Source organism: Anabrus simplex, chromosome 3 (genome assembly GCF_040414725.1).
Source record: "Anabrus simplex isolate iqAnaSimp1 chromosome 3, ASM4041472v1, whole genome shotgun sequence".
NCBI lineage: Eukaryota > Metazoa > Arthropoda > Insecta > Orthoptera > Tettigoniidae > Anabrus > Anabrus simplex.
The window spans coordinates 283,257,545-283,283,268 of record NC_090267.1 but is presented as its reverse complement, the minus strand read 5'-3'; the positions used below and the strand labels follow the sequence as shown (position 1 = coordinate 283,283,268).

Here is a 25,724-nt window from a genome sequence, read left to right as displayed (position 1 = left end):
CCATTCCTGACCCGGTCGAATGACTGGAAACAGGCTGTGGAATTTCATTATCATTGGCCACATGACGAACCCACGGTGTAGAGGTAGCATGGCTACCTCTTAACCGGAGGCCCCGGGTTCGATTCCCAGGCGGGTCAGCGATTTTTACCTGGCTGGGCTGAGTGGCTTAGACGGTTAAGGTGCTGGCCTTCTGACCCCAACTTGGCAGGTTCGATCCTGGCTCAGTCCGGTGGTATTTGAAGGTGCTCAAATACGTCAGCCTCATGTCGGTAGATTTACTGGCACGTAAAAGAACTCCTGCGGGACTAAAATCCGGCACCTCGGCGTCTCCGAAAACTGTAAAAGTGTAGTTAGTGGAACGTAAAGCAAATAGCATTATTATTATTATTATTATTATTATTATTATTATTATTATTATTATTATTATTATTATTATTATTATTATTATTATTATTGATTTTTACCTGGATCTGAGGGCTGGTTTGAGGTCCACTCAGCCTACATGATTACAATTGCGGAGCTATCTGACAGTGAGATAGCGACCCTGGACTAGAAAGCCAAGAATAATGGCTGAGATGATTCATTGTGCTGATTACACACCACCTCATAATCTGCAGGCCTTCAGGCTGAGCAGCGGCCACTTGGTAGGCCGTGGCCCTTGGGGGCTGTTGCACCTTCGGGTTTGGGTTTATGGACCACTTCGGTTGTTACACGTTCACTTTCTTTCTCTTTGAAGGTTGTACTGTTTAAAAGTTCTCATGATCTGCATTATCATTCGTTCCAATAGTAATTTTCTCACTTTGTGTGAAATCACTACAGCCCTTCTGTGTGTCATTTCTGCTGAAAATTTGTTTTCTGCATCCACTATCTCGAGTCCAACTGCTTTGAGAACAGTTGTCGACCAATTATAAAAACCAGGCTAAGTGCCAAAACAATCAAATTCCATTTTATTGCTAAAACGTGGGCTATGTGCCTATGCCTGTGCAGTAAAAACCAGGCTATGTGATATTCAGTCTGCAAGTAATTCAAACTTTAGCCACAATAATTCGCCTGGGTCTAAGTGCCATCTACCATGTATCAAAATCCGAGCTATTTGCCAAGCGCCATGTGACTGGTTTTCTAGTTACTTCGACGTCTTGCACATTATTGTGTGCTGCTTTTTGGCACGAGTTCAGCGTTTTAAGTGTGTTGTGGTGTTTTAATAATGGATGCACCTAAAAAAATGCCATAAAAGTGGAGAAGGAAGTGTTTCCCAATTTAAGAAGAAGCGGAGGTCGGAGGGGAAAAGTTATGAGGGAAATAACAAACTTTTCCTCTATTGAGTAGGTCTAGAATGTTAATGTTAACCTTATAGGCTATCTTTATTCCAAGAATGTGTGAGTGGGCCTAAGCTTGTTTTAAGGCTTTAGTTTTCTAGTTATACTATGCAGAGTAACTTAGCAAACAGGTTATTTTTGGCAATAATAGTAATGCCTCTAATGCCTTGTTGGTTTACTTTTACTTTTAGTTTGTATGCAAATGCCGTTATGAATGGAAGAACATTGGTTATGAACAAAAGATCAATATATTTAACCAGTTTTACTGCCTGGCAGACCACTTGAAGCAAAATTCATATTTAATGGGACTGTTAGGTGTTAGTGATGTTAAACGTAGGCGCCATGGTTCGTTCACAGCTCCAGGAGAAAATCGTCGGCGGGCAACTGTTTCCCTTTGTCATCAGGAAGTGAAAAGTAAACATGTACAGGTGTGTAAAAGAACATTCCTCGAAGTTCACAGTATCACAAAGCGAAGAGTCGAAACCCTAGTTGCAGCAAAAAAGCGGGGTGACGTTAACTGTATTGAACGTAGGGGTAACAAAACTAAAGAAAGGAAATACACTGCTCAAGATGTAGAGCTAATAATTGATCATATTGAAAGTTTACCGAAAGAGGAAAGCCACTATACTAGGGCCAGGATTTCAAATTTGTTTGTAAGTGAAGATTTGAACTATTGTAACTTGTTGGCAGGGTAAATAAATGAATAAATGAGTACAGAACCTGGTAGCGTCCTATTTCTCAGATTTATTAACTTAGCACTACGATTACAGATTTACACACACACACACACAGACGATAGCCGAGATTACAAGTTACACAAGTACACTTACACGGTTCGTGCGCTCTCTTTTAGTTTCTCATGTTCCATATACAATGACACACACACACACACACAGATTCATCGATTATTTACACTACACTCTCTCAGCCACTCAGTCACACTCGTTAGCACTGTCACGGTCCACAGCCTACCCGTCAGTCTCGCAGGTCGGGATAGTATCCGCTGTTCACTCAAACCGTCGAACCCCGTTCGCAGTCGGCACACGTCGGCACGCAGTGATCCCTTCGCTCTGCTCCAGAACACCCAAGGTTCTTCTCCAGCAGCCGGCCTCAAGGGACACACACACCCGCGCACACGCACGCGTGCGACATCAGGGAAACAGGAACGAGTCCTCGGCTCCAACAGGCAGACGCTCTTCAGGCTGACATCTCAGCCCAAGCTATCACTGACTGCGCTCTTCGCTAACTCACGCCAGTGAACTCGATCTCACTCCTCACTCACTCACTTCGACTAACTCTCACTCCAAGTTACTCCTCTCCTTATATATCTGCTCTGGGCCTTCCAGAACAGTCCGGATGCCAGATGTATCCAGGAACCTCACGAGATAGAAGACTCCAGGTTAATAGTCGAGTAATTTCCGTCGTTCCATGCAGCGCAACCACGGATGGAAGAGAGAAGGGCCGGCCCAGCGCTTAAGTGTTGCTCGCGATTGGTGCGGTCGAGCGTAAGGGGGGTGGGGCGATGGGTGACGAGCTCGGCCCGCTGTCAGTTGGCATGGCGGACGCTATAACCATTACACTATAATAAGTTGCATACAGCTTTTGGAGAACTTACTCATGATACTACAGTTCAGTATCGGTTTTACTTAGAAACGGTGAGAAAATACTTTCCAAACCTAAGATTTTGGAAACCGAGAAAAGACACGTGTAATACTTGCGATTTGTTGCACAACAAAATACATAATGACCAGAGGAACAACGAACTACACCAAACCGCACTGGAAATCCACCACAAGAAAGCAGAGCGAGCCAGAAAAATGATGAAACTAGATCACAAAGAATCAGCTGCTCCCGTAAGTGATACCTGTACAATTTCAGTCGACTTGCAGCAAGTGTTTTCTTTACCAACACTAACCCACTGCCAAATGTATTACTTACGACAATTGTCTTGTTTTAATCTGGGTTTGCACATGGCTGACAACAATCAGGGATTTATGTTTGTTTGAGTGGCCAGGGAGGCAATGAAATCGCCAGTTGCATATTCAAGAAAAAACTGATCGTATGGAGCGACAACTGTGGGGGCCAAAATAAGAATAAGTTGCTACTGTTTCTTTGGATATATTTGGTTTCTAACAACTATGTTGATGAGGTTCAACATAAGTATGTTGTCCCAGGCCATTCCTACTTAAGCCGTGACCGCGACTTTGGTCTCGTAGAAAAAACGAGTTGAGAAATGTGAGGTTCCCTTGGGTGTTGTCAGACTTCTCTGTACATACAGCTTGTCCAAAAAAAAAAAAAAAAAAAAAAAAAACAACAACAACAAAAAAAAACACCACCATTTATAACAACTTTGGTGGATGAAGAAGATTTTTATGATTTCAGCGCAGCAGCTAAAAGTTACCTTAATATGATAACTTTAGAAATTTCTAAGGTTGTTTGGGTCAAAGTCACCAAGAAAAATCCAGGAACCGTATACACAAAAAAACTTTCAGTGATTTTGAACTTTGGGCAAAAACAAACATGTTGAACACCTGAAGAACACCACTATTGTAAAGCAAACATCCCGTGATAAAAGTATGGTGCCTGTTGTTAATTGTGTTTTGTTTCAGTTTTCTTTCCAGTATTGTTTAATGTTTCTAATGGACCAAAGATAGTTTTTGTTCACTATCAGTTATTGACAGGGAGTTTGCCCGATGTAATGTATACAAAGTCATTTATTGTGTTGCCTTGTAATTGTTTGTTGTTGTACCAGTTCGTACAATAGCCATTTAAATTTTTGGGTATATAACTGCCATTGTACCCAGAGGACTGTAGTGTGATACTTTAACATCGGTACTTGTTGAATATATAGACCATCGCCAGGTATAACGCAAAAGTACCGGTAAAGTAAGACTACAGGTTTGCCTGTGATTACTATCTACTGCATATATAAATGCACATCTTTTTATATTTTTCATGGCTTTTCTTATTGCTTCAAACTTTACTACATTCCATGTCATACTCATATCAAAGTTGCCTATGCATTAAATTGATTTATGTTTGACAACCATTGCTGCAATTGAAATGTGTTGTGTCTGTCACTGCAGTACATAAATAAATCGTTCAGTACAATCACAAATAAAACATTCTACCTATAGGGCTATTCCTTATACCAGAGTACGCAATGTGAAAAATACCAGTAGTTTGAAATTCGGAGTTTATAATTGTTGTTGTTGTCGCCCGTGATTGCTTTTTGTTATGACTCAACTGATAGCATACACAAAATGCGGTGGAAGGGGACAAAAAGATGATCTGGACCTGTAACCAGGTTTTGATATCCCGAGGTACTGAATCTCATTACATTCATTGAGATCCTCTACCTGGGCACGTAATTTCTTTAAATAAAGAGATATTTAACGTTATTTAATGGTGGTTGGTTTGTTTAGTGTTAGGTGATATAATTTAATTACTCCATATGTATGTCCATTCTAAAGGACACTACCGACAGCTTTAAGGCATTTTAGAAGTAAATAATTTAGGCGTAGGTCGGATGCGGTACCCCATCCCACATTTGATCACGCCCGGTGGTACTTAACTCGGGGTTGTACCCACGAATGTGACAACTCATCGGAATTAGCAGGAATTAAAATATAACATTTGAATAAAATATGGGTGTTTTAATTTAGGTTATTTATTATCATTATGTGTGAAACGGAACGTTATTTAAAGGATTTAAATAATTATAGTACAAAAAGAAGCAAAGTATAGCGCCAGTCCCGTTCAACAGTTACGCAGCCGGTAAGTGCGGGGAGAAGGGAAATGTGTGAAGGCGAACCAGTTGGAATGGGGAGGGGAGCAGGTGCAGAGGTGTGTCTCCAGGCAGGCAGTGAGCCAGCTTAGCATTGGCCAGCATGTATTCATCGCTGATCATGCGGAACTTGAAATGTTGGAAATTTTAGGCCCATTAATTAATGCCCTAATAAATGTTGGCACCCAAAATTGATGCCCACATCTTTTTTATGTGTACCTCAATGTGTTTTCCAAGTTTTATCGCGATCGGCGACTTAACCATTGCCGATGTTCCCTTGTTAGTATTATATCACTTATGGTGGCTTGGTGTCTTGTATGTTGGTGAAAGCTATGGGGTACTGTATCTCAGACTTTTCATAATTTGTTTTGGAACAACAAGCGTGTGTTGCTCAAGTGAACACAGAATTATAACCCTTTGTAGTCCAATTTTCTGTCACATGTTCCAACAGTCTGGTCCAAATTAATTTTGCACATTTTTGCCTAGTCATATTAAATTCAGAACTTTTATTAGTAACTGTAATTATAATATTATTTTGATTATTATATTACATAAACATGAGTATAGTGAGTTCCTTACAGGTTCACACAAAAGTCATCAGTGTAAGAGTGAAAAATAACATAAAAACTGAAGTTGAGTGATTTAGCTAGGAGGAACCTGCGGTCCTCTAGTTTTCTGACCTGAAGAATAACTTAATCTAGGAGGCTCACTGTCATGAAATGTTACATTCTGGTAAACACTGTTGTCGTTTGCATTCCTATTTGTATGTGCGGAAGTATTTTCAGCATCACTGTTACTCAAATGATCAACACTGACCTGAGAAGCATTATCATTGCCGTGTGCCGTATCCCCTCCTCCACCCCGGCCCATTACTTTCACGCATCTTGTTGCTTTTGTAGCAGTCACTGGAACTTCCTCTTCAGAATCATCAGAAACAGCATATGATGGTCTGGGATCGTTCCGTGCTTTTTTACGCACAGGTTCAGTCGCTGAAGTTTCACTTGCAGTGCTGGAGTACACTACACCTTCATCTTCACTTGTCAGTTCCCTAAACTCTTCGTCTATATTTACCTACATATATGTGCTTTGTAATTAATGTTCAATGAATTGTCTGCAAATGGTAGCTTGGTCCTCGCTTTTGATTTCCCACTGTTTTTGTTTTGGTTGTTGTTAATATGGAGTCTTCCAGCAGTATTTTGTGAGTGTACTTTACAGTATGTATATTTTGGTGTGTTGATGAGGTGCTCATGCACGGATATTATCCAGAATATAGTTAATTATTTTAGAATTGGTGGAGTTATTGATGAGCCTAGGTGCAGTTCCTATTTAGTCATTTTCAGAAGGTTAGGTAAAGTCTGAAGCAGATGTACCATTATGCAGCTTTATGTACACGCCCTGGAAGAGAGAACTATGATGCTCTCTTAAAATTTGAGGGACTCATTCTGGTGAACTTTATTGCCCATACTATGGACATTTTGATTAATTACTTTTATTAAATTATTTTATTAATTTATTTGTTTAGTTTATCCATATATATAAAGAGTAATTATATTACCAATCCTTCTGTGATGTTGATTACACCAGCTATTTTAATGTTAAATATTGCCAGGCTCATTGGATCACCCTGCAGTACTCCATTTGTTTGTGTTACTGGGCTTGACATGCATAATCATCCATTACTTATTACTATTGTGTGTTTTTTTAAAGGATTTTCCTGAGGATTTCTTCTATTTCATTTTCTTGTCCGGTTATTTTCCTTATCAAGTAGCTTCTCTCTATTTACTGAGTCAAAAGTTTTTTCAAAGTCTACAAAGACAGCAGTGTATTTTCCTTTTGTTATCCCCAAGACAGTTTTTAATTTGTCCCATTAATTATTTTGCTGCATGTAGTGTCCCTTTCCTGAACCCTAATTGCTCTTTGGGGATGTATTGGCCCGTTTCTTCTATTAATTTTTGATTTATTGTGGTAGAGAATGTCTTGTATATGTTGCTCTCCAGTGCTATTCAGCTGTATGAGTTGGGGTCTTCCTTACTTCCCTTCCCTTTGATAATATTTTCAGTGTCAATATCTTCCTGCTTTCTGGTAGGTACCCCTTTTTACCGAGCGAGTTGGCTGTGAGCTTGCATCTGGGAGATAGTGGGTTTGAATCACACTGTTGGCAGCCTGAAGATGGTTTTCCGTGGTTTCCCATTTTCACACCAAGCAAATGCTGGGGCTGTACCTTAATTAAGGCCACGGCCGCTTCCTTCCAACTCCTAGGCCTTTCCTATCCCATCATCGCCATAAGACCTATCCGTGTCGGTGCGATGTAAAGCCACTAGAAAAAAAAAAAAAAGAAAGAAAGGGTACCCCCTTTCGAGGCATTTATTGAATTGCTTCGACCCAAATCCCACTAGCGTATCTGCTGTTTCCTTTATCTTTTTATTGAATGTTCTTTGAATGTTTGATAGCTGCAGTTACTTCTTCATTCGTTATTGGTTGGACAGGGATCACTTTTTGTGCCTGTCTTATTGAGCAGGCTTCTTCTGTTTGATTTTTGTTGAGGAGGCTTATGAAATGTTCATCACATTTATTGATTTGTATCCCAGCAGCTGATGATCTCGATATCTGCCTCTGCTGTTTCATTGGCTTGTAACTCATCTTTGGTTAGCGTTGTTCCAATGATGACTGTATTCCTCTTTTTTTACCTCACCGATATCATCATTCTGTTCATTTCCTGCATTGCCCTTTGTGATCTTTGTTTTCCTATCTTTGCTCTCTACTCCTCTTTCTGATACTCCAGTGTTCTTATTTTGCCTTGTCACCTCTATTAAGTCATCTCAGTTACGTTCCTTTGTGGTTTGTTTCTCTTCATTTTCTTTCTTGTAATCTGGTACTGATTTATCTGTTTTTCCTATGTGAACTGTAGGTGGGTTTGTTTTTATGACTGTTGGACTTGTCAGTTGTTGCTTCATTTCCTGACTTACTGTCTCCTTTATTTTTGATGATACAGATATTGATTCCCATAGGGAACTTGAAATATTTGTTCTGAAGAAGTAAATTCATAATTCCAATATAATTGGTCCATTATTGGACATTATTAATTTTCCAACTAACTCATTCTTGGTTGCCAGCATTTCGCCCCAGTGTGGCAATTTGGGCTCATCAGTTGGTAACTAGTACACCTACCAAGACACATTATTTTTGTTGTGGTCACATTGTACATGCTGCTTCTCATTTGGGTCATGCAATCTACAGTGATTAGTAGTTCTGCTATCCTCATCTCCATATCTGTGGTTTTTAATACTTGCATTCAATGCATATCATAGTCAGCCTTTTTCCTTTTAATACTAAATTCTCCTCTTGTGAGTCCACTACATTCAAAATGCTGCCACATCACAGTTTTTGCATTCTATTGCATTTTTTTTTTGTTGCTTTGCACTTGTTTCCTGCAGATGTAGCATAATGTCTCATCCATATGTATGATGTTCCAATCAATGAGGTCACGAAAAACTCTGCATCATAAGAATATATTTTCTCTGATGTGTAACTTAAATATTCTCGGTATATGTTAAACACTCATTATTAAAGATTATTTCTATTACTTGTACTTAAGATTGCAAATTTTTAAGTTCAGAATCTGTTTTAATTTTTTATGCTGCTGTGGTATAACACAACCACTGTTTGCTAGCTTTTCTCAACAGTCCCCAATGTTAGAATTTCTTTCAGAAAGATCTGTAAACGGCATAACCATAAGTTTGGACCAGGAACACTCCCATGTGTACTACAGTATTGTCCATAAGTACATTTCATTATTACATACACCTCACGTAGTAACAAATAAATGGCACAACAGTAAAGGTTATTTCGTTGCATATAATTTGTATAACAGTGCCCATTTTGCAATATTTGCAATATCTGACAAAGACATGGTCATATTTCAGGATTATTCCTCTGAATGGCAATGCGGTAACAGATCAGAATAGATTACTTCTAGTCCTTTGAACAATTCAGTACCTCGTAGAAGCAAATAAACTTGGTGTTGAGATGAAATTTGTGTAACCTTGACTTGTAACTCATGAACTATAGCAGTAGACATCTAGGATGCAACAAAACAAACAGTACTGAAATTACGAACATGCACAGAACATCAAGATACGTTATTATAACATGCAACATGTATCTGTCGATATAGCAAGTGTTCAAAATGTGCATCCTCTTTGTCTTGTGCATTGTTCGTAACGGTCCTGTACATTGTCGAACATGTAAATGAACATAAGGTTGCCACAAGGACACAAAAATTTACTATGTTCTCTTGTAATTTGGGAACATTCCTAGTTACGTCCAGAAAACGGATTCTTTCAGCATCTGCGGGCATTAGATCCAGGGAGTGGGAAAGGTACACAAATTCAGTTCCATTGGATACTAAGCAATCTCCAAAGTGTTGTTGCAGAGGGCAAGTGACCTCATGGTGTGGGCTGTAGCTCCATCTTCCTGCATCCATTGTTGTTCCTGTGGTAGGTTTGTGGTAAGATTCAGCACTGCTTGATGTTCAGAGCATGTTTATAATTTTGCTGCATACTGTATTTACTTCAACACAGGAACAGTGCACCCTAACAGTTTCACATTGAGATGTTTCCTTTATAAAACATGAAAGAAGAAAGAAAAGGATGAAGTGAGTAATGCTGCACACATCCAAGAAGATGATAAAGAAATGATAGAGAAATGCATGCATGAGCAAAGCATGATCATAAATATATGAAATAGGTCACTTCTTTTCCTGGCTTATCAGTTGAACCATCATAAGCAGAAGGGATCCAAGCTCCATAATACCAAACTGAGAAATTGATCAGTTCTTAAACCTTCTCATTAAAAAATCTGTGTAACAGGTATCTTCTCTAAAACTAAGGGAGAATTAAGTATATATGAACACACTTTAGTAAGGTTATGTTACTTCCTAAACAGTATAGCCTTATGCTGTGGTATGTTAAGAATCTCTTAGATCATTTACGCTTAACTAAAACAATTAGTATTCTGGGTGTAGCAAAAATGAATCGGCCACTACATTTTTAGCATTTTAATATTGGTTACATAATGTAACATACATTTTTCAGCAGTATTATTTTCATTTCACAAATACAGTATGGAGATTGGTAACATGAAACCTTTATTCAGTACAGTGTCCTGTTTTTGCATACTATTCAGCATTTTTGCTAATTATTTTCATCTTCTTCAAAATAGACTACTGCATTAAATAAACCCTTCAATGTCATCGACGACTTCATCACCTGCATAAGATACCGAGAAAAGGGCTTGGCATCCCAGGGATCAAATGCAATATAGATTTCAGATCTTGAAGTTTTAGTCTAGATATGGCTTTCCCTCGAGGCCACAGCAGTTCAAAGAGTGTATAAAAGTTGGTGCCAGGCGATTTGGCCATGCAGTGAGCTTGCATCCGGGAGATAGTGGGTTCGAACCCCACTGTCTGCAGCCCTGAAGATGGTTTTCCGTGGTTTCCCATTTTCACACCAGGCAAATGCTGGCGCTGTACCTTAATTGAGGCCACGGCCGCTTCCTTCCCACTCCTAGGCCTTTCGTATCCCATCGTCACCGTAAGTCCTATCTGTGTCGGTGCAACATAAAGCCAATTTTCAGGTTATAAATTTCATTTTTTGTCCGTATTGGAGATCTACTTGTGATACAAATTCTTATAATTTCACTAAATACCACCCATTTAATACATAATAATCTAATGAGCACTTACCTCTTTATTAAATTGTTAATATGGTACATGTTTTGCTCCTTTTTGTGAGCATCATCAGCCAGTTATTATTTACCCAAGGTTTGATAAGATCGTGAACATATTCTATTGAACTAAAATATGATTTGTAAGCATGAGTGACAAAACTTATATTTTACAAATCTTATACAATAAAATTTATGTCTTTAAGTTAAAACACATTTGTCAAAAATCTTGGTGTTAACATTATCCTTTAAATTTATTGATGAAATTCATTTGTTGAACATCGTATTTAAAATCATTTTTTAAAAATCTTTTGAGATCTGGCTAATTGTATTGATTCAGTATTACTTGACTTGTGTAATTGTTATTGAACCTTCATTAACTATATTAACGATTTTATGCAGTTGATAATTGCTCTTTTACAACTATTGAAAGGGATTTAAGAATTTTAAGAAGAGTAAAAAAGGGGATAGAAATGTCAGAATTGGAAAATATATACATTCAGTTAGATCAGCAATACAACAATAAAAACCTAAATGATGAAGTTGAAATAAGGAAGCCCCTCTTAGTAAAATTACTGGAATTAATACACATGCTTAAATCTGATATAAATAAATTCTATAATCATTTTAATCCAACAGAAGTTAGTAGCTTATTGACACAAACAAACTCAATTCCTTCCCTTACTTCTACTAGGCAGTCCCCTCCACATTCTACTGTAGCTGTCAATGCACCGCCTACCTTCACTTCCCCTTCCCACTCCCTGCCAAAATGCAAATTCATCCACACTCACTCTTATAATACAAGGAGTGCAAACGGAACAACAAGTAGTTCTCAGGAGGCTGTGAGCAATACTAGACAATTACGCAGCAACAGGAAGGGTAAGTGACAATTCTTTCAATAAGAAGCTTATACAGAATTATAATCGAAGCCTTAAAAATATTTTTTATTTTTATTACAGATACATCAACAAGCTCAATTTGGAAACGTGCAATGTTCATTCAAATTCTACTTCACACAAGAATGTTTTCATTTTAACAAGAAGTTCGTTCAGAAACAATACTGACGTATTGACAATATACAATTAATGCCAATACATTGTGTACAAGTGTTACTCCAGTAACATCAAGAACAAGATAAGTGTTCATAATATAGGCAATTATCAACTGCATAAAATTGTTAATATAGTTAATGAAGGTTCAGTAACAATTACACAAGTTAAGTAATACTGAATCAATACAAATAGCCAGATCTCAAAAGGTTTTTTAAAATGATTTTAAATAGGATGTTCAACAGATGAGTTTCTTCAATAAATTTAAAGGATAATGTTAATAGTAAGATTTTAGACAGATGTGTTTTAACTTACAGACATAATTTTTATTGTATAAGATTAGTAAAACATTATAAGTTTTGTCACTCATGCTTACAAAACATATTTTAGCTCAATAGAATATGTTCACGATTTTATCAAACCTTGGGTAAATGATAATTAGCTGATGATGTTCACAAAAAGGAGCAAAACATGTACCATATTAACAATTTAATAAAGATGTAAGTCTTCATTAGATTTTTATGTATTGAATAGGTGGTATTTAATAAAATTATAAGAATTTGTATCACATAAAGCCAATTATAAAAAATAAAAAAAAGTTAGTTTGAAGGCCTTCCCCTCTGTTTCTTCTGAAGGTCCACAGTGACATAGGCATCATCCTTATGGACTGTTTTTATGTATGGCTTGAATGGATCTTCTTTTTTCAATATTATTTTTGTGAATTTGCATCCAGTTAATTTTGTTTTCTGTGGTGTCAACCTTACAGTTAACAGTGCGTTTCTCCATTTTCGAACATCCAACGAAATCACTGGTCTTCATTAATGGCAACAGTCCGGAGATAAAAATAGATATTTTGGTCATTTTGGCGTTTTTTTTTTTTTTTTTTTTTTTAAATGACTGAAATTGAAAGGATTGAGTTTCTTCTTTCTTGTCACAAAGTTATTTCATTGAATTCAAACGATTTATCCCTTTGATAATGCTTTGTTTGCCAGTCTGAACACAGCAGAAATGCACGTGGCATCTGCTGAACTGCTTTGTTAGGTAATGATGTCATTGCCATGTTTCCATTCAATCAAATATGCCTGTTCTTTGCAATTACGCATCCATAGGATGACCCAACAGCCCTTCTCTCGATATATTTCTACAGAATCTAGCTTCAAGTTCTACCCTATTTCTGAATGAATTTATAAAGCCTGTTACGGACTAATATTTCAGTACTCGATTGTCACTGAACAACATTGGTATTCCTGATGGTACTACAATAGTGCCGACAACTATAAGGTTTGTTATTCTTGTACGTTTAATCTTTTTTATGAGTTCTATGGGGGTTTACTTTTGTGAAGTACGTGCGCAAGTAACGTCTTGTAGTTGCATATCAAGATGCTATTATTATTGAAAGACAGTGTACTGTAATATTTGATAGCTTGTATTCAAGGGAATAAACAATATGCATAAATATAAATCTGCCTTAGCTAAGCGACGAATTGCTGTACTTTTGATAGGAAAGAGATGGGGATCAGCTATTACGTAACAGGAGTCTCCATTGAAGAAACCAAGGATAAAAGGTCATGAAATGTTACCGGAATCAGATTGTTCTCATCAGGAAAGTGTCGCATCAGCTTCAATCCATGTAAGTCCTGCACCTATAGCCAACAATCGTGACATGACAGAAACTACAATGCCCATAACTTCGACTCAGGAAAAGTTGCGTTGTGAGAAACAAAATGTAGGTGAACCATTATACTTTCTTTGGAGAAGAAGAAGAATAAGAGATAAGCTTGCAGAGTTACCAGTATTCATACAGAAGCTATTAAGAAAGAAAAGGAAGGAAAAACGTACAGTTCTGATGACTTTTAAGTAATGAATCGGGTAGAAAACTTCACTTGAACTTTGCTTTAATTTTCCTGCCAATTGTAATTTTACATTTTAATTGCATTTTTATCCCATAATATTCTACCAAGTGTAACAAAATGTGTACGGTATATGTATCACAGCTATATTAGGAAACCTGTGTATGGAATTTTTGATTGTAGAATTTTTTTAAGTAGTAGGGATTTTGAATTCCAAAATTTTAGAACATAAAAATTGCACAAACTTTAGTACGATATATCTCCTTATATAAATTATGTACAGAAAAATCAATACATAGTGCTTTTTAAAGAAGTAAAATAATTTAGTATTTTTTTTTTGTAACACACATACCAATTTGAATATTATTAAATATGTAGTGTTTGTAACTGAAATTCCTCTCATCATAACTTAACCCTTATGCTTTCAAGGTAATGATCTATCAGTACGCATGGTTCCTGCGAAAACTGACATTGTAACGATCTATTGTTACCGGCCTTTATTGTTATTTTGTTATTTACACATCACAGAATATGAAGAACACAGTTTTAACTCCCGTTATACTCCGCGGTAACTGCCAGCTCTCCGTATTTATCGATATTCTTGGAGTCTGAAGCTTGCACACTGGAGTTCGTTGTCTTGTTTACTTTGTAGTTGGCGGCAAACTTGCGTGCATTTATCTCTTTTTGTTGGTGATACTGATTATATAGTGAAATTAAGCAGTATCATAGGCAGTATATTTAGTTTACTTGTTAGTCATTATTTAAGTAGCTTTCTTTGGTAATTAGATGCATATTATTAGTGAAGTGTTATTGTTCAGTTAGGTTAGGCTTAGTTATTTATCGTGTGCGATGTGGCGAAGAGAGTTCATTTAGCCGACGATATCATGGAATATCTTTACAGTGATTCAAGTTATGATGTTTTTTTGTCCGAATCAGTGAATGTAGATGATGATGATGATTCAGCGACTCCAATATGAAATGTGTATTTTATGCAAAAATGGCTGACATTTTTCAGTGGTGCATCACTTTACACAATTTAATCTGTCTTTGGATCTAATGCACATGGCATCTTGATATTTACAATGCTATTAAACAATAATGTAGCCTTTCTTCAAACATCAATGACAAACTTGTGCAGTGAACACCATTTCCCAGAATTACTTCAGAACTTTCAAGATCTGAAACTTGTAACTTTGTTTCCACATTTTATTTTTTTACATTGAACCCTTTTGTTTTAGAGACATGAATTATTTGCAGTGATAATAATATACTTAAGTTTACATACTTTCATGTTGATACCTTTTTGGCGTTCCTTCCATGAAATTATAAAAGAAGTGTATGCATAGTGGGGTAAATATGGCTGATAGTTTTCACACATCCATCAGCTGAGAGTTTAAAAGCAAAAGAATTAACTTCACAAATTAAAAACATTGTATTCCTACATGTATGTCTTGCACAGGAAGAATATTTCAGAACAATTTAACATTCGTTACTAACTTTGTCAGGAAATTCTGGTTCTTTTCTCCTCTCCTTTTCAAAAGCATGTCTTGTCAGCTCCATGAGGAATAATGTTTGAAATTAGTATGCTTACATAGAGACAGCAGAACATATTATTAATGATGTCATTTGGTTCATTATTGCAAAACAGATGGCTTTCGATTACCTTGCTAAACTGGAAATATGAAATGGCGAATTGGTGCTTGGTTCAGCTGCCGTTAGATGGACCTTGCAGCTGTTGCTTGGATTATTTTTGGTAAACAAGAATAGATGTCTCCGGAAGCACTGAAGTGGTGATCTCAATATTTTGATTTCGGCACTTGGATAACTATTACTTATCATTGTCCAATTATGGCTGTATATAGCCTTTGAAATTTGAAAGGATTGGAAGGGTATCATAAAGTTTTATTTATCACCTTTATAAAAAATTATAGAAATATTTTGTTTTGATTTGTAGTTATTAACTCTTCTCTACGTAGTCACCATCCAGATTTACACATTTTTCCCAGCATTTCATGACCCTCAGAATACTGTTATTGTGAAAGTTTGCAGATTGGACCTTAAACCACTCTTCTACTTCAAGAGTGAGATCATTTGTGTGTCATCAAATTGGTGACCTCATAATAATTGTTTCATTTCTGGGACCAAGGAAAAGTCACTTGGTGCGAGATTGGGAGAATAAGGCAATGTTGCAAAATCTCAAACTCTCATGCTTTGTCAACTGCAACTTGAGATGAGCGACCTGGTGCATTGTCAGCTAGGAGACGCATGCCTCTACTGAGCATACCACGATGTTTTCTTTTTTAGAGCATCTTTCATCTTGTCTACAAGATTGCTGTAGTATGTGTCAGTGGTGGTTTGTCCCTTTGCAAGGTAATCTGTGATAATGACTGCACTACAGTCCCAAAAATCTCACAGCATCACCTTCCCACTTGACTTCTGCACCTTTGCCTTTTTGGGGGAAGGGGAATTGGCATGTTTCCATCGCGTGTTAATGGTTTTGGTCTTTAGATCATATTGCTAGATAAAACATTCATCCATGGTTACCAGACGGACCGAAAATTTCTCTTCTTCCTGTTCCATCAGTGTCAACTTCTGTCTTGAAAGGTCACACAATGTTTGTTTCTGGAAAGAGATTAGCAAACGTGGAACCCAGCGTGCAGACACCTTAACATTAAACACGCGCAGTTTGCCATGAATAATTTTCCACACCACCATAACTGAGAACAGTGTCATTCATGAACATTTGTATGGTTTTTTGTCTTCCAGGATTAAACCACTTTCTTCACTAGGGTCACATCGTCGGTCATTGATGATCTTCTAGGCCTTGGCTCATCTGTGAGGGACATATGACCACTTTGGAAATTCCTTTTCCATCTCACAATAGTGTCATAAGATGGGCAGTTGTTTCCATAAACTGGCAGCATCTCATCATGGATTTGCCAGGCACTTTATTATGCTGCAAGCCTCATTCTTCTCCATCGTACACTTCAGTCGCAATCTATAAAAGAAATTGACACGAACAGTTTTTCTCAATATCATGCACTTAGGGACTAGCGGTGATAATATTTTAATGTCCGGCTCCTGGGTTAAATGGTTAGCATGCTGGCCTATGGTCACAGGGGTCCCGGGTTCGATTCCCGGTAGGGTCTGGAATTTTAACCATAATTGGTTAATTTCTCTGGCACGGGGGCTGGGTATATGTGTCGTCTTCATCATCATTTTATCCCCATCATGACGCGCAGGTCGCCTACGGGAGTCGAATCATAAGACCTGCACCTGGCGAGCTGAACATGTCTTCGGACACTCCCAGTACTGAAAGCCATACGCCATTTCATTTTCATTTTAACCAAGTTTTTTTTGTTTTTCAGGTAAAATCTGTTATGTATTTTTTATCAGGTATTTTCTAAATTTTATTCATTCATAAATTAGATTTGACAGACTGAAGAACCTAACAGTTATAAACTACAAAAGTTCCAACAGTATACCGTAATAACTTGCAGGTGATAATTCAAACTTTACAGCCCGCCCCCTCACATATTAAACATGATCTGTTACAGGACTTTGTAATGAACTGGATACTACTCGTGGCCTATGTGAAGTATTTTGTCAGTTATTGAACTTGATACTTGCAAGTGAATCTTCTTACAGAATTATGTTTATAAAATTCATAATTGCCAGTGATAATTTGAATAACCTAAATATTCTTGTTTTTGAAATAATAACATTACTTTTCAAAATTGAACATGAATTTAACTTCTTACCTCGTAAGTAGGTAAGGATTAAGATAAGCTGTGCACATCTTATTTTGCTTATAAATGTAATATTATTACAATAAAACCTTGACTATCCATCCCTTGATTAACCCTTCTGCGGATTATCCGTCGCCAAAAAAAAAAATCTGCATTTTTTTTAAAAGCAGTGAACATTTGCTTCAAAACTGAATGAACATATTAATGTTAATAATAATAATAATAATAATAATAATAATAATAATAATCATCGTATGGCCTCAGCTACCGTGTGCAGACATTTCAATTTGACGCCATCTGGCTGTCTGCTCGTCAATTTTGACGTTCCGTTTTACTCTAGGCCACCACTAGATGGCATACCGAGTAAACCGAAACTCTCTTGGGCGTCTATGGCTGAGATTTAATGAATTTTGTCGGGTAAACACCAAATGTGTCATCAGAGATCTTTTACATGCCGACATCGTACGACATGGAGTGTCGAATGGACTTTTTTCCGCCCTTCAAAAATCCAACTACCTCTGCCGGGTTTGAACCCGCTATCTTGGGATCCGGAGGCCGACACTCTACCGCTGATCCACAGAGGCAGCTTATAATAATAATAATAACAATAATAATAATAATAATAAAAATAATAATAATATAATAATAATAATAATAGTAATAATAATAATAATAATAATGTTATTGGTTTTACATGCCAGTAAATCTACCGACACGAGGCTGACATATTTGAGCACCTTCAGATACCACTGGACTGAGCTAGGATCGAACCTGCCAAGTTGGGGTCACAAGGCCATCACCTCAACCGCCTGAGCCACTCAGCCTGGCTCTTGATGTCAAGGTGTCTTGATACAGTATTCTGTGTTTGAGCAACTGTACATTGACTCTCCAACTCCTGAGTCCACGATCATAACGTACAGCAACTACTGTACGTACACACGCGTAGACCGGCAATCAGCATTGGAGACCTGACTTCAGACTTTTTTTACAACATAATTATATGTTGTGTAAAATGATTTAACTTTTAACTGTTACGAAAGAAGAGGGATGCTATTCAAAGTCAACAGTCACAAACTTTATTATCCATTCCATTGTTGATGAATAATGTACTGTATGTGCCCTCTCCCAGCCCATGGAGCGTAGAGTACGGTATGCTGGTCATTTCTACCTCACCTACAATTTATTTAGTAGCGTGTAACATCTCCGAGTACCATACGTAGATCTTTCATATCATTCTCTGTCAAGGTTAAATATATTCACCACAGGCTGCTGCATCATAAATATTTCACAATGCACAGGAATCGGAAACCAGCCTAGCGGTCCGTCACAGTCAACCTCCGCTATTAGTAGACAGGTAGGCTACATTCTGTACTGTAGTGCAAAGTAAGGAAATGTGAGAGAGACTGACAAAGTTGAACATTTATTTTCTATTCTAACAGCCGAGAAATGTTGAGATTGAAATCTGCATTTTTAAAAAAACGAGTAGTTTTAACCATACAAAATAAAGTTAATATCATCGAACGGTTAAAGAAAGGTGAACTAGTCTAAAATTTAGCATCAGAGTTCAGTGTGGGTGTGACAACAGTGCGGGACCTAATGAAGAATAAAGACAAAGTGTTGCAGTTTGTGGTGAGTTCTGACAGTTCGCATGGACTCACTAAAAGAAAAACAATGAAAGCATCATCTTTAAAAGGACTGGATGCTGCATTAATTGTGGTTTCAGCAAAAGAGAGGCAAAGTTGTACCTATTAGTGGTCCTATGATAACAAGGCAGGCACAAATTCTTCACGAAAAGATGGGGCTCTCAGGGTCCTCACCAGCTTCAAATGGTTGGCTACAGAGATTTAAGGACAGACATGGCATTCCAGAATAAAACAATGAAGAAGGAAAACTAAGTGGTGACAGTAGTGCTGCAGAAAACTTTAGATAAGAGTTTAAGCGCATAATTGAGAGATACAATTTCGTTCCAAGTCAAGTCTACAATGCCGATAAAACTGCTAAATCTGCTCCTAGTCAGAAATCCAGTAAAGAGTGCGTTACCATCTTGTGGTGTGTGAACGCTAGTGGCGACCATAAATTAAAATTAGCTGTTTTGGTAAAGCAAAAAATCCACGTTCTTTCAAAGGAACAGTGAGGAGATATTTCCCAGTAGATTCTTGTTATAACAAATGTGCATAGATAACACACGATATTTTCAGGACGTGGTTCCATAATAAGTTTGTTCCGCTGGTTCGAGATTTGTCGTCCAAAGGCTTGTCATTAGAGGCCGTCCTTTTTCCTGATAATGCACCCTCTCACCCTGTTAATACAGAGTTGAAATCAGAGGATGGAAAATTTTTGTTTTCTATTTGGCACCTAATGTAACTTCATTAATTCAGCCGTTGGACCAAGGTTCTCATCGCAACCTTCAAGGCGCATTATAAGCAGGAATTGTCTGGCCTCTTACTTTCCGAAAAAAACATCGATGGTTGAATTCTGGAAAAACTCAATCTTAACGAAGCACTTTATCTTGCCCAGAAATCATGGGATCTAGAAACCGCTCAGAACATCACTCAGTCGTGGAGAAAATTGTATGTTGATGTCGAAGAAGTCGCCGACGATTTTCATAGCTTCACTGATGAAGATGAAAATGAGGGATTGATGGTTAAAGATATCCTGAATACTATTGAAAATAACATTCATTTTTGAGAAGTGGATGAAAGTAACATTGAGGAGTGGCTTCATACTGACAATGTATTGCCTGGGCATCACATTTTAACTGATTACGAAATAGTAAATAAAAGCACGAACGGCAACTCAACAGTCAGCTGCAAAGTGACGAGTGAAAGTGAGGGGGATGGGGAAGAAGAGTGCGTCACAATCACGTACCGCTTCAGACCCCACTGGAGTCGGCTGAAACGTTAATGGAATTCTTGGAGCAAGAGGACAATACAGATTTTTCAGACATTCTTGTAATTAGAAAGCTCACAATGGACATGAAAAAAATAAGTTGTAGGAGAGTGCAAAAAAAAAAAAAGTAACGGATATTTTTAAAGCAGCTTAAATGACACCGGGTAAGTTAATTATTTATGGTCTGCTTGTAATTTAGGTGAATATTTAGTATGTATTGTTGTAGCTTTGACTACATTTTGGTTTTAAAGAGCGTTTAATGCACTGCATTTTAAGGTTGTACGGTATGTATTTTATGTACTTTAAGTCCATTAAAAGTAGTAGTATGGATTAATCAGGTTTTTTAATTAACCGTTCACCTCTTTCCAGGCATTAGAACGGTTAATCGAGGTTTTACTGTACTATGTTTGGGACAGTGTTCTTCTGGTAAAATTACTACTACAGTGTATGCAGTTAGTTAATGAATTTTCTGTAGAACTATGCTCTCTTTCTATTCATACACTATGCCTACCCTATCCAGCTGCCCATTTTTTGTTTGTTCATTTTCTGATTTCCTTTTCCAGTATCTACCTTTTTACCTATCACTGAACTTTCTCCTTGAAATGGCACATTCTCATGACTCTCCCACCTTCAGTTAATAGTGTTGTATTTAGAAAGATGTCTATAATTATAAATTAATTTTAATTTTACCTTGAAAATATTTTGGTGTGGCAATCTCATTTGTTTGCTTGCTTGCTGTCTATTCGTGATTAATATTTATTGTAATAGTGATATAACTTGAGAATTTTGTGTATTTTCAGGCGAATTGAAATGATAACATCATATGGACCTACATCTGACGAGTCTGATGAAGATGATGAGGTACTTCCACCCATTAAAAGAAAAGTAGGTTTGGTAGAAAAGGCTAAACAAGTTACTAAAGTTGGTGCTGGTTCACCAGTTGCATCCAAGAGGGTAGAACCTGTTGTTATAGGACCAGAAATGCAAATAGGCCCACAGCCACAGCCTATCGGACCTGTGTTTGCAGGACCTGAACAAAAACAGGCAGGTTCTCAGGACTCAGATGAGCATACTGAAACTGCAGATTATGAAGAATCGCCTTTGCTTTCCGCTAATGTTCCAGATTTGGGTGCTCCTGGTGATGAAATATCACAGCAGGAGGCTTGGGTTGGAGATAATGCTTGTGATAAAACTGCTGTAGAAGACGATGACAAAACAGGAAATGATGGCCAGGAATGCCAGCATCAAGTACCTGATTCCAGTGATTCACACTCAATACCAAAATCAAGTTTAGAGGACAATATAACTGGTGAACCTAATCGCTCAGCAAAGTGGAGAGTTAATACACTGAAAGGGGATGCATGCTCTGGAACATCCACACCAGTAGCCAATACAACTGAAGGAGAGAGTGATGTAGAGAGTGGTGAAACAGATGAAGGTGTGATTTTGTCCAGACTTAGGAGCCAGGCACGTATTTTGAAAGAATTAGGTGGTGAAATTCCTGATGAAATTCAGCATCTTATTGAACCAAATACAACATCAGTTTCATCACCTCTTGTTGCAGAGGATGTCATTGCTCAGATTGAAAAGGAATTGCCTCCTGATTATAAGGACAGTGATAAGGAGAAAGAAGTTAGTCTGCTGCATCGAAAGAAAGGTCTTTCTGATGTATCTAGTGCTGATGATAGTCCTAGGACTTCGTCTTTTGCTCTTATTGCTGGCTATGGTGATGATTCTGAACCAGAGGAGGAAAAGAAATTAAACAAACTAGCAAAAGGTAAATCTATCCCAAAAGTTGAAAACCGAGAAACTATTACTTCACATCCAGAGGGAGAACCATGTGCATCTGTTGTGGAGAGTAATCTGTCGACCAGTGAAAATATTGAACTGGGGGATGTGAAAGTGTGTGAAGGATCTGTTGATACCTCGAAAACTGATAATTTATTGTTTCCAGCTGTAGCAAACATGAACAGTATAGAAATTTCAGATGAGCCTCCTGAAAAAAAATCATCTGTATTGGAAGGGACATTGGATACAGCTAATTTGCCAGATTCTACTACAAACAGCAAAAACTTCAAGCGTAAGAAACGTTTGGATCTGGAGGGTGTATTCCCTAAATCTTCTGCTGTGTCAGTACCACCAGCAGAAGTGAAACCTGAGAACAACATTCCAAGTCAGTCAGCAGTAACATCATCAGGAGCTGCTGCTGCTGCTTCTTCTTCTGTTAATTATACTACACGGACGTGCTACAATTCAGATCCCAATTCTGGTATCAGAAGAGGATTTGGTTTTCAGTCTGAAAAAGAAGATAGCGGTTTTCTTGCTGTAGATAACAAGCAGGTGGATGTTTATAAAGGAACATTTGTGCAGAAGAAGGGAATTATCAATTTCATTAAAGCAGACACTTTAAATCCTGTACCAGAAGAGAAAGAAGGTGTAATAAACGCCAGCTCTCAAGCAGAAATAAAAGGTGAGAAATCTGTTTTAATGTTGAATTTGGTAAACTTCATATTTTTGGGGTATGGTGCATGTTTTTGTAGCTAGTATCTAATGGCCAGTAAAAATCACTAGGAAATATTTAATTTACTAGGTGGTACACCTTTCAGCTAAAATGACTTCCCCTATAGACAGGGGTAGAAAAAATGAGAAATAATTTATCAGGAGCCAACACATGTTTGGCTAAAAAAGATTATGAAAACCACAGGTTTAGGATAAAGCTACGTATTGTTTTTGAAATGTGTCCTTAACCTCCTGAGACTCAGAACATTTCTCTTTTGATCAAATGTCATAAAGGTGTATACTTCTTTAACGGTGTCTTGGCGGGAGGCAGTGAAGTGAGAAGCATATCACATCAAGGTAAATGAATTCCCAAAAAAATGGAACACCAACAAAAGGTCAGTTTTTATTTTATTTTTAAAATACTTCTTTTGCTGGATATTCCGTTCTTAAACAGTCTATCAAGAGTGGAATAGAAACAGTTTATATCTTAAGAGATACTAACCCAAATAGTCACCACTTGCCTTTAAGGTCACCATCTTTTGAAATTACACTATGTTCCTGATTGATTTCCCACCAAAATACCAACGATCAATACATTTAGTTTCATCAAAGTCCTTTATAGATGGTCCATTCAAAGGTATCATCATGAGATCACTTAAAGTTCTAGACTCTAAAAAGAACAGGCCTTCATATTTGGGGTTAAATTTGTTTGCACGTTTTTATACTTAAAGCACTTTTTGATATAAGCTTTCTCTGTGGATCAATAGTAGTGTGCCTGCCTCTGGATCCGAAGATCATGGTTTCAAATCCGGCAGAGGTAGCTGGATTTTAAAAGGAGGATGAGAAATTATTCGGCACTCCATGTCTTACGATGTTGGAACATTAAAGACATCTGGCAACATACTTGTTGTTTATAAAATAAAATAAATTTATAATCAACAGCAGGTTGTCCAATTGAGTTCTAGTTTCTCTGTCTCCTGGTACAGTAAACCTGACTGTTGAAAGTAACATACAGAGGCAGCCTAAATGGTGCAAAATCAGAATGTCTGCACATGTTGACCGAGCCCATACAAAGATTTTATTATCCCCAGAAGAAATTCTGGAACTAGCAGTTAACACAGCTGGTCTCTTAGCTCTATAGGTAGGGGTGAAAATGGCTTTTAGCACCGGGAGTATCTGAGGACAAGTTCCGCTCGCCAGATACAGGTCTTTTGATTTGACGCCCGTAGGTGAAGGCCAGCATGCTAACCATTTAGCCATGGAGCCGGATTATAAAAGAAACTCTTTCTGGTGATGACTGGAACAACCAAACACATGGGGAAGAGGATAGTGATGTTGGTGAAATTGCACTTGAGGATGTGGAAAGGATGGCAAATAAACTCCATTGTCATAAAGCAGCAGGAATAGATGAAACTAGACCTAAAATGGTGAAATTTAGTGCGAAGGCAGAGACGAAATAGTCACATGTAATAATAAGGTTAGCATAGAATGTTAGTATGGTACTTTCTGATTGGGCGAAAATAGTAATTGCGCCTATTTTTAAGCAAGAGAACAGGAAGGATTGCAAACTCTATCAAGGTATTTCATTGATCAGTATACCAGGCAAGGTGTTCACTGGCATTTTGGACGAGAGGGTACGATCAGTGGTTGAGAGTAAGTGTAGTTTCAGACCACAGAGGGGCTGTCAGAATCATTTTCATTATGAGCCAGGTATTCGAAAAAAATGTTACGCGAGGAACAGACGGTTACATTTGTTTCGGAGATCAGGAGAATGCATATGACAGATTACCGAGGGAAAAGATGCTCACCATACTGGGGGACAACGGGATTAACCCATTAGTGCATAGTGTCAGAAAAATCGGACGCCATAAAAAATGAAAAATTGTGTTATATTTATGCATGGTTTTAAGCCCGCGATACTTTCTTGTGCTTCAGAAAGGCTGTAGCTAACAAGAACCAAGGATACATCATTCTTTATCCTTACCATTCATTGTTGAATCACACTTATTGCGAGCATGGCAGCAAGTTACTGCAGAGTTTTGTGCAGCAGTCAAACCTTTTACCTATGAATAAAAAAATATTTCCAATAATTGTAAATTTTGGTGTGGACCATATTTTTGACACTCCTATGAATCTGCTGACACACAAAGATGTCAATTATGTCTTATTATTGACGTGACAGAGGCTTATAAATATAGCTGTCCTGAAAATCGGACGCTATGCACAGGGAGTCCTACTGTCTCAGACATTTGCATTCCCTTACTAGCTTGATGGTGAGTGAAATATTGGAAGTTTTGGAGGAAACACCAACATTTGGAGAGGAGCAGCACATTAGACCTAATGACGGGTGTGAAACGGTTGATGATAATGACAGATGAGTACGAGGGTAATCTAAATTACGTTGGTAGAAACCTACTTCTGAGTAAATGTGACAGGCAAATTGCTTGAATAAAATATAAAAAAGGGAAAGCTAGGTCCAGTGTTAGACAAAATATTACTGAAGGTTTACAGATGGAACTGAAAAACCAGAAAACCGTGCAAATGGAATATGTCATACGAAAATAGTCTTACATAAGATTGGGCCGGTACCCCTGTTTCCAATATCCCTGATAGAAAATTCAAAAACATTAGTAGGTCAGATTGTAACACAAAAGAAACAACTCCAAAGTGGACAAGATCACAGTCTACATCTCATTTGGTGACTGACTGTTTTCCTGTCTCCACTCCCTCCCCCCTACCATAAGATGATGTGGCAAAATTGTGAAATTCTGCTAGACTTCTTTCTCTGCCAGTAGCTGTAGGATACTTTTCCACCTTTCCAAGTGTATACAGCAATGTAAAATTAAAGGCTGAAGTAATTT

At 37.6% G+C, this 25,724-nt stretch overlaps 1 protein-coding gene across 2 annotated transcripts in view; it reads left to right on the top strand.

The window, feature by feature from the left end:
• Positions 1-25,724, top strand: part of LOC136866262 (uncharacterized) — a 445,701-nt gene that overhangs the window by 242,952 nt on the left and 177,025 nt on the right. For both annotated transcript variants that reach the window (XM_067143066.2, XM_067143067.2), the window contains one exon: positions 21,165-22,834. In XM_067143066.2, the coding sequence (XP_066999167.2) occupies positions 21,165-22,834 (1,670 nt within the window). The remainder of the gene's footprint in view (positions 1-21,164; positions 22,835-25,724) is intronic.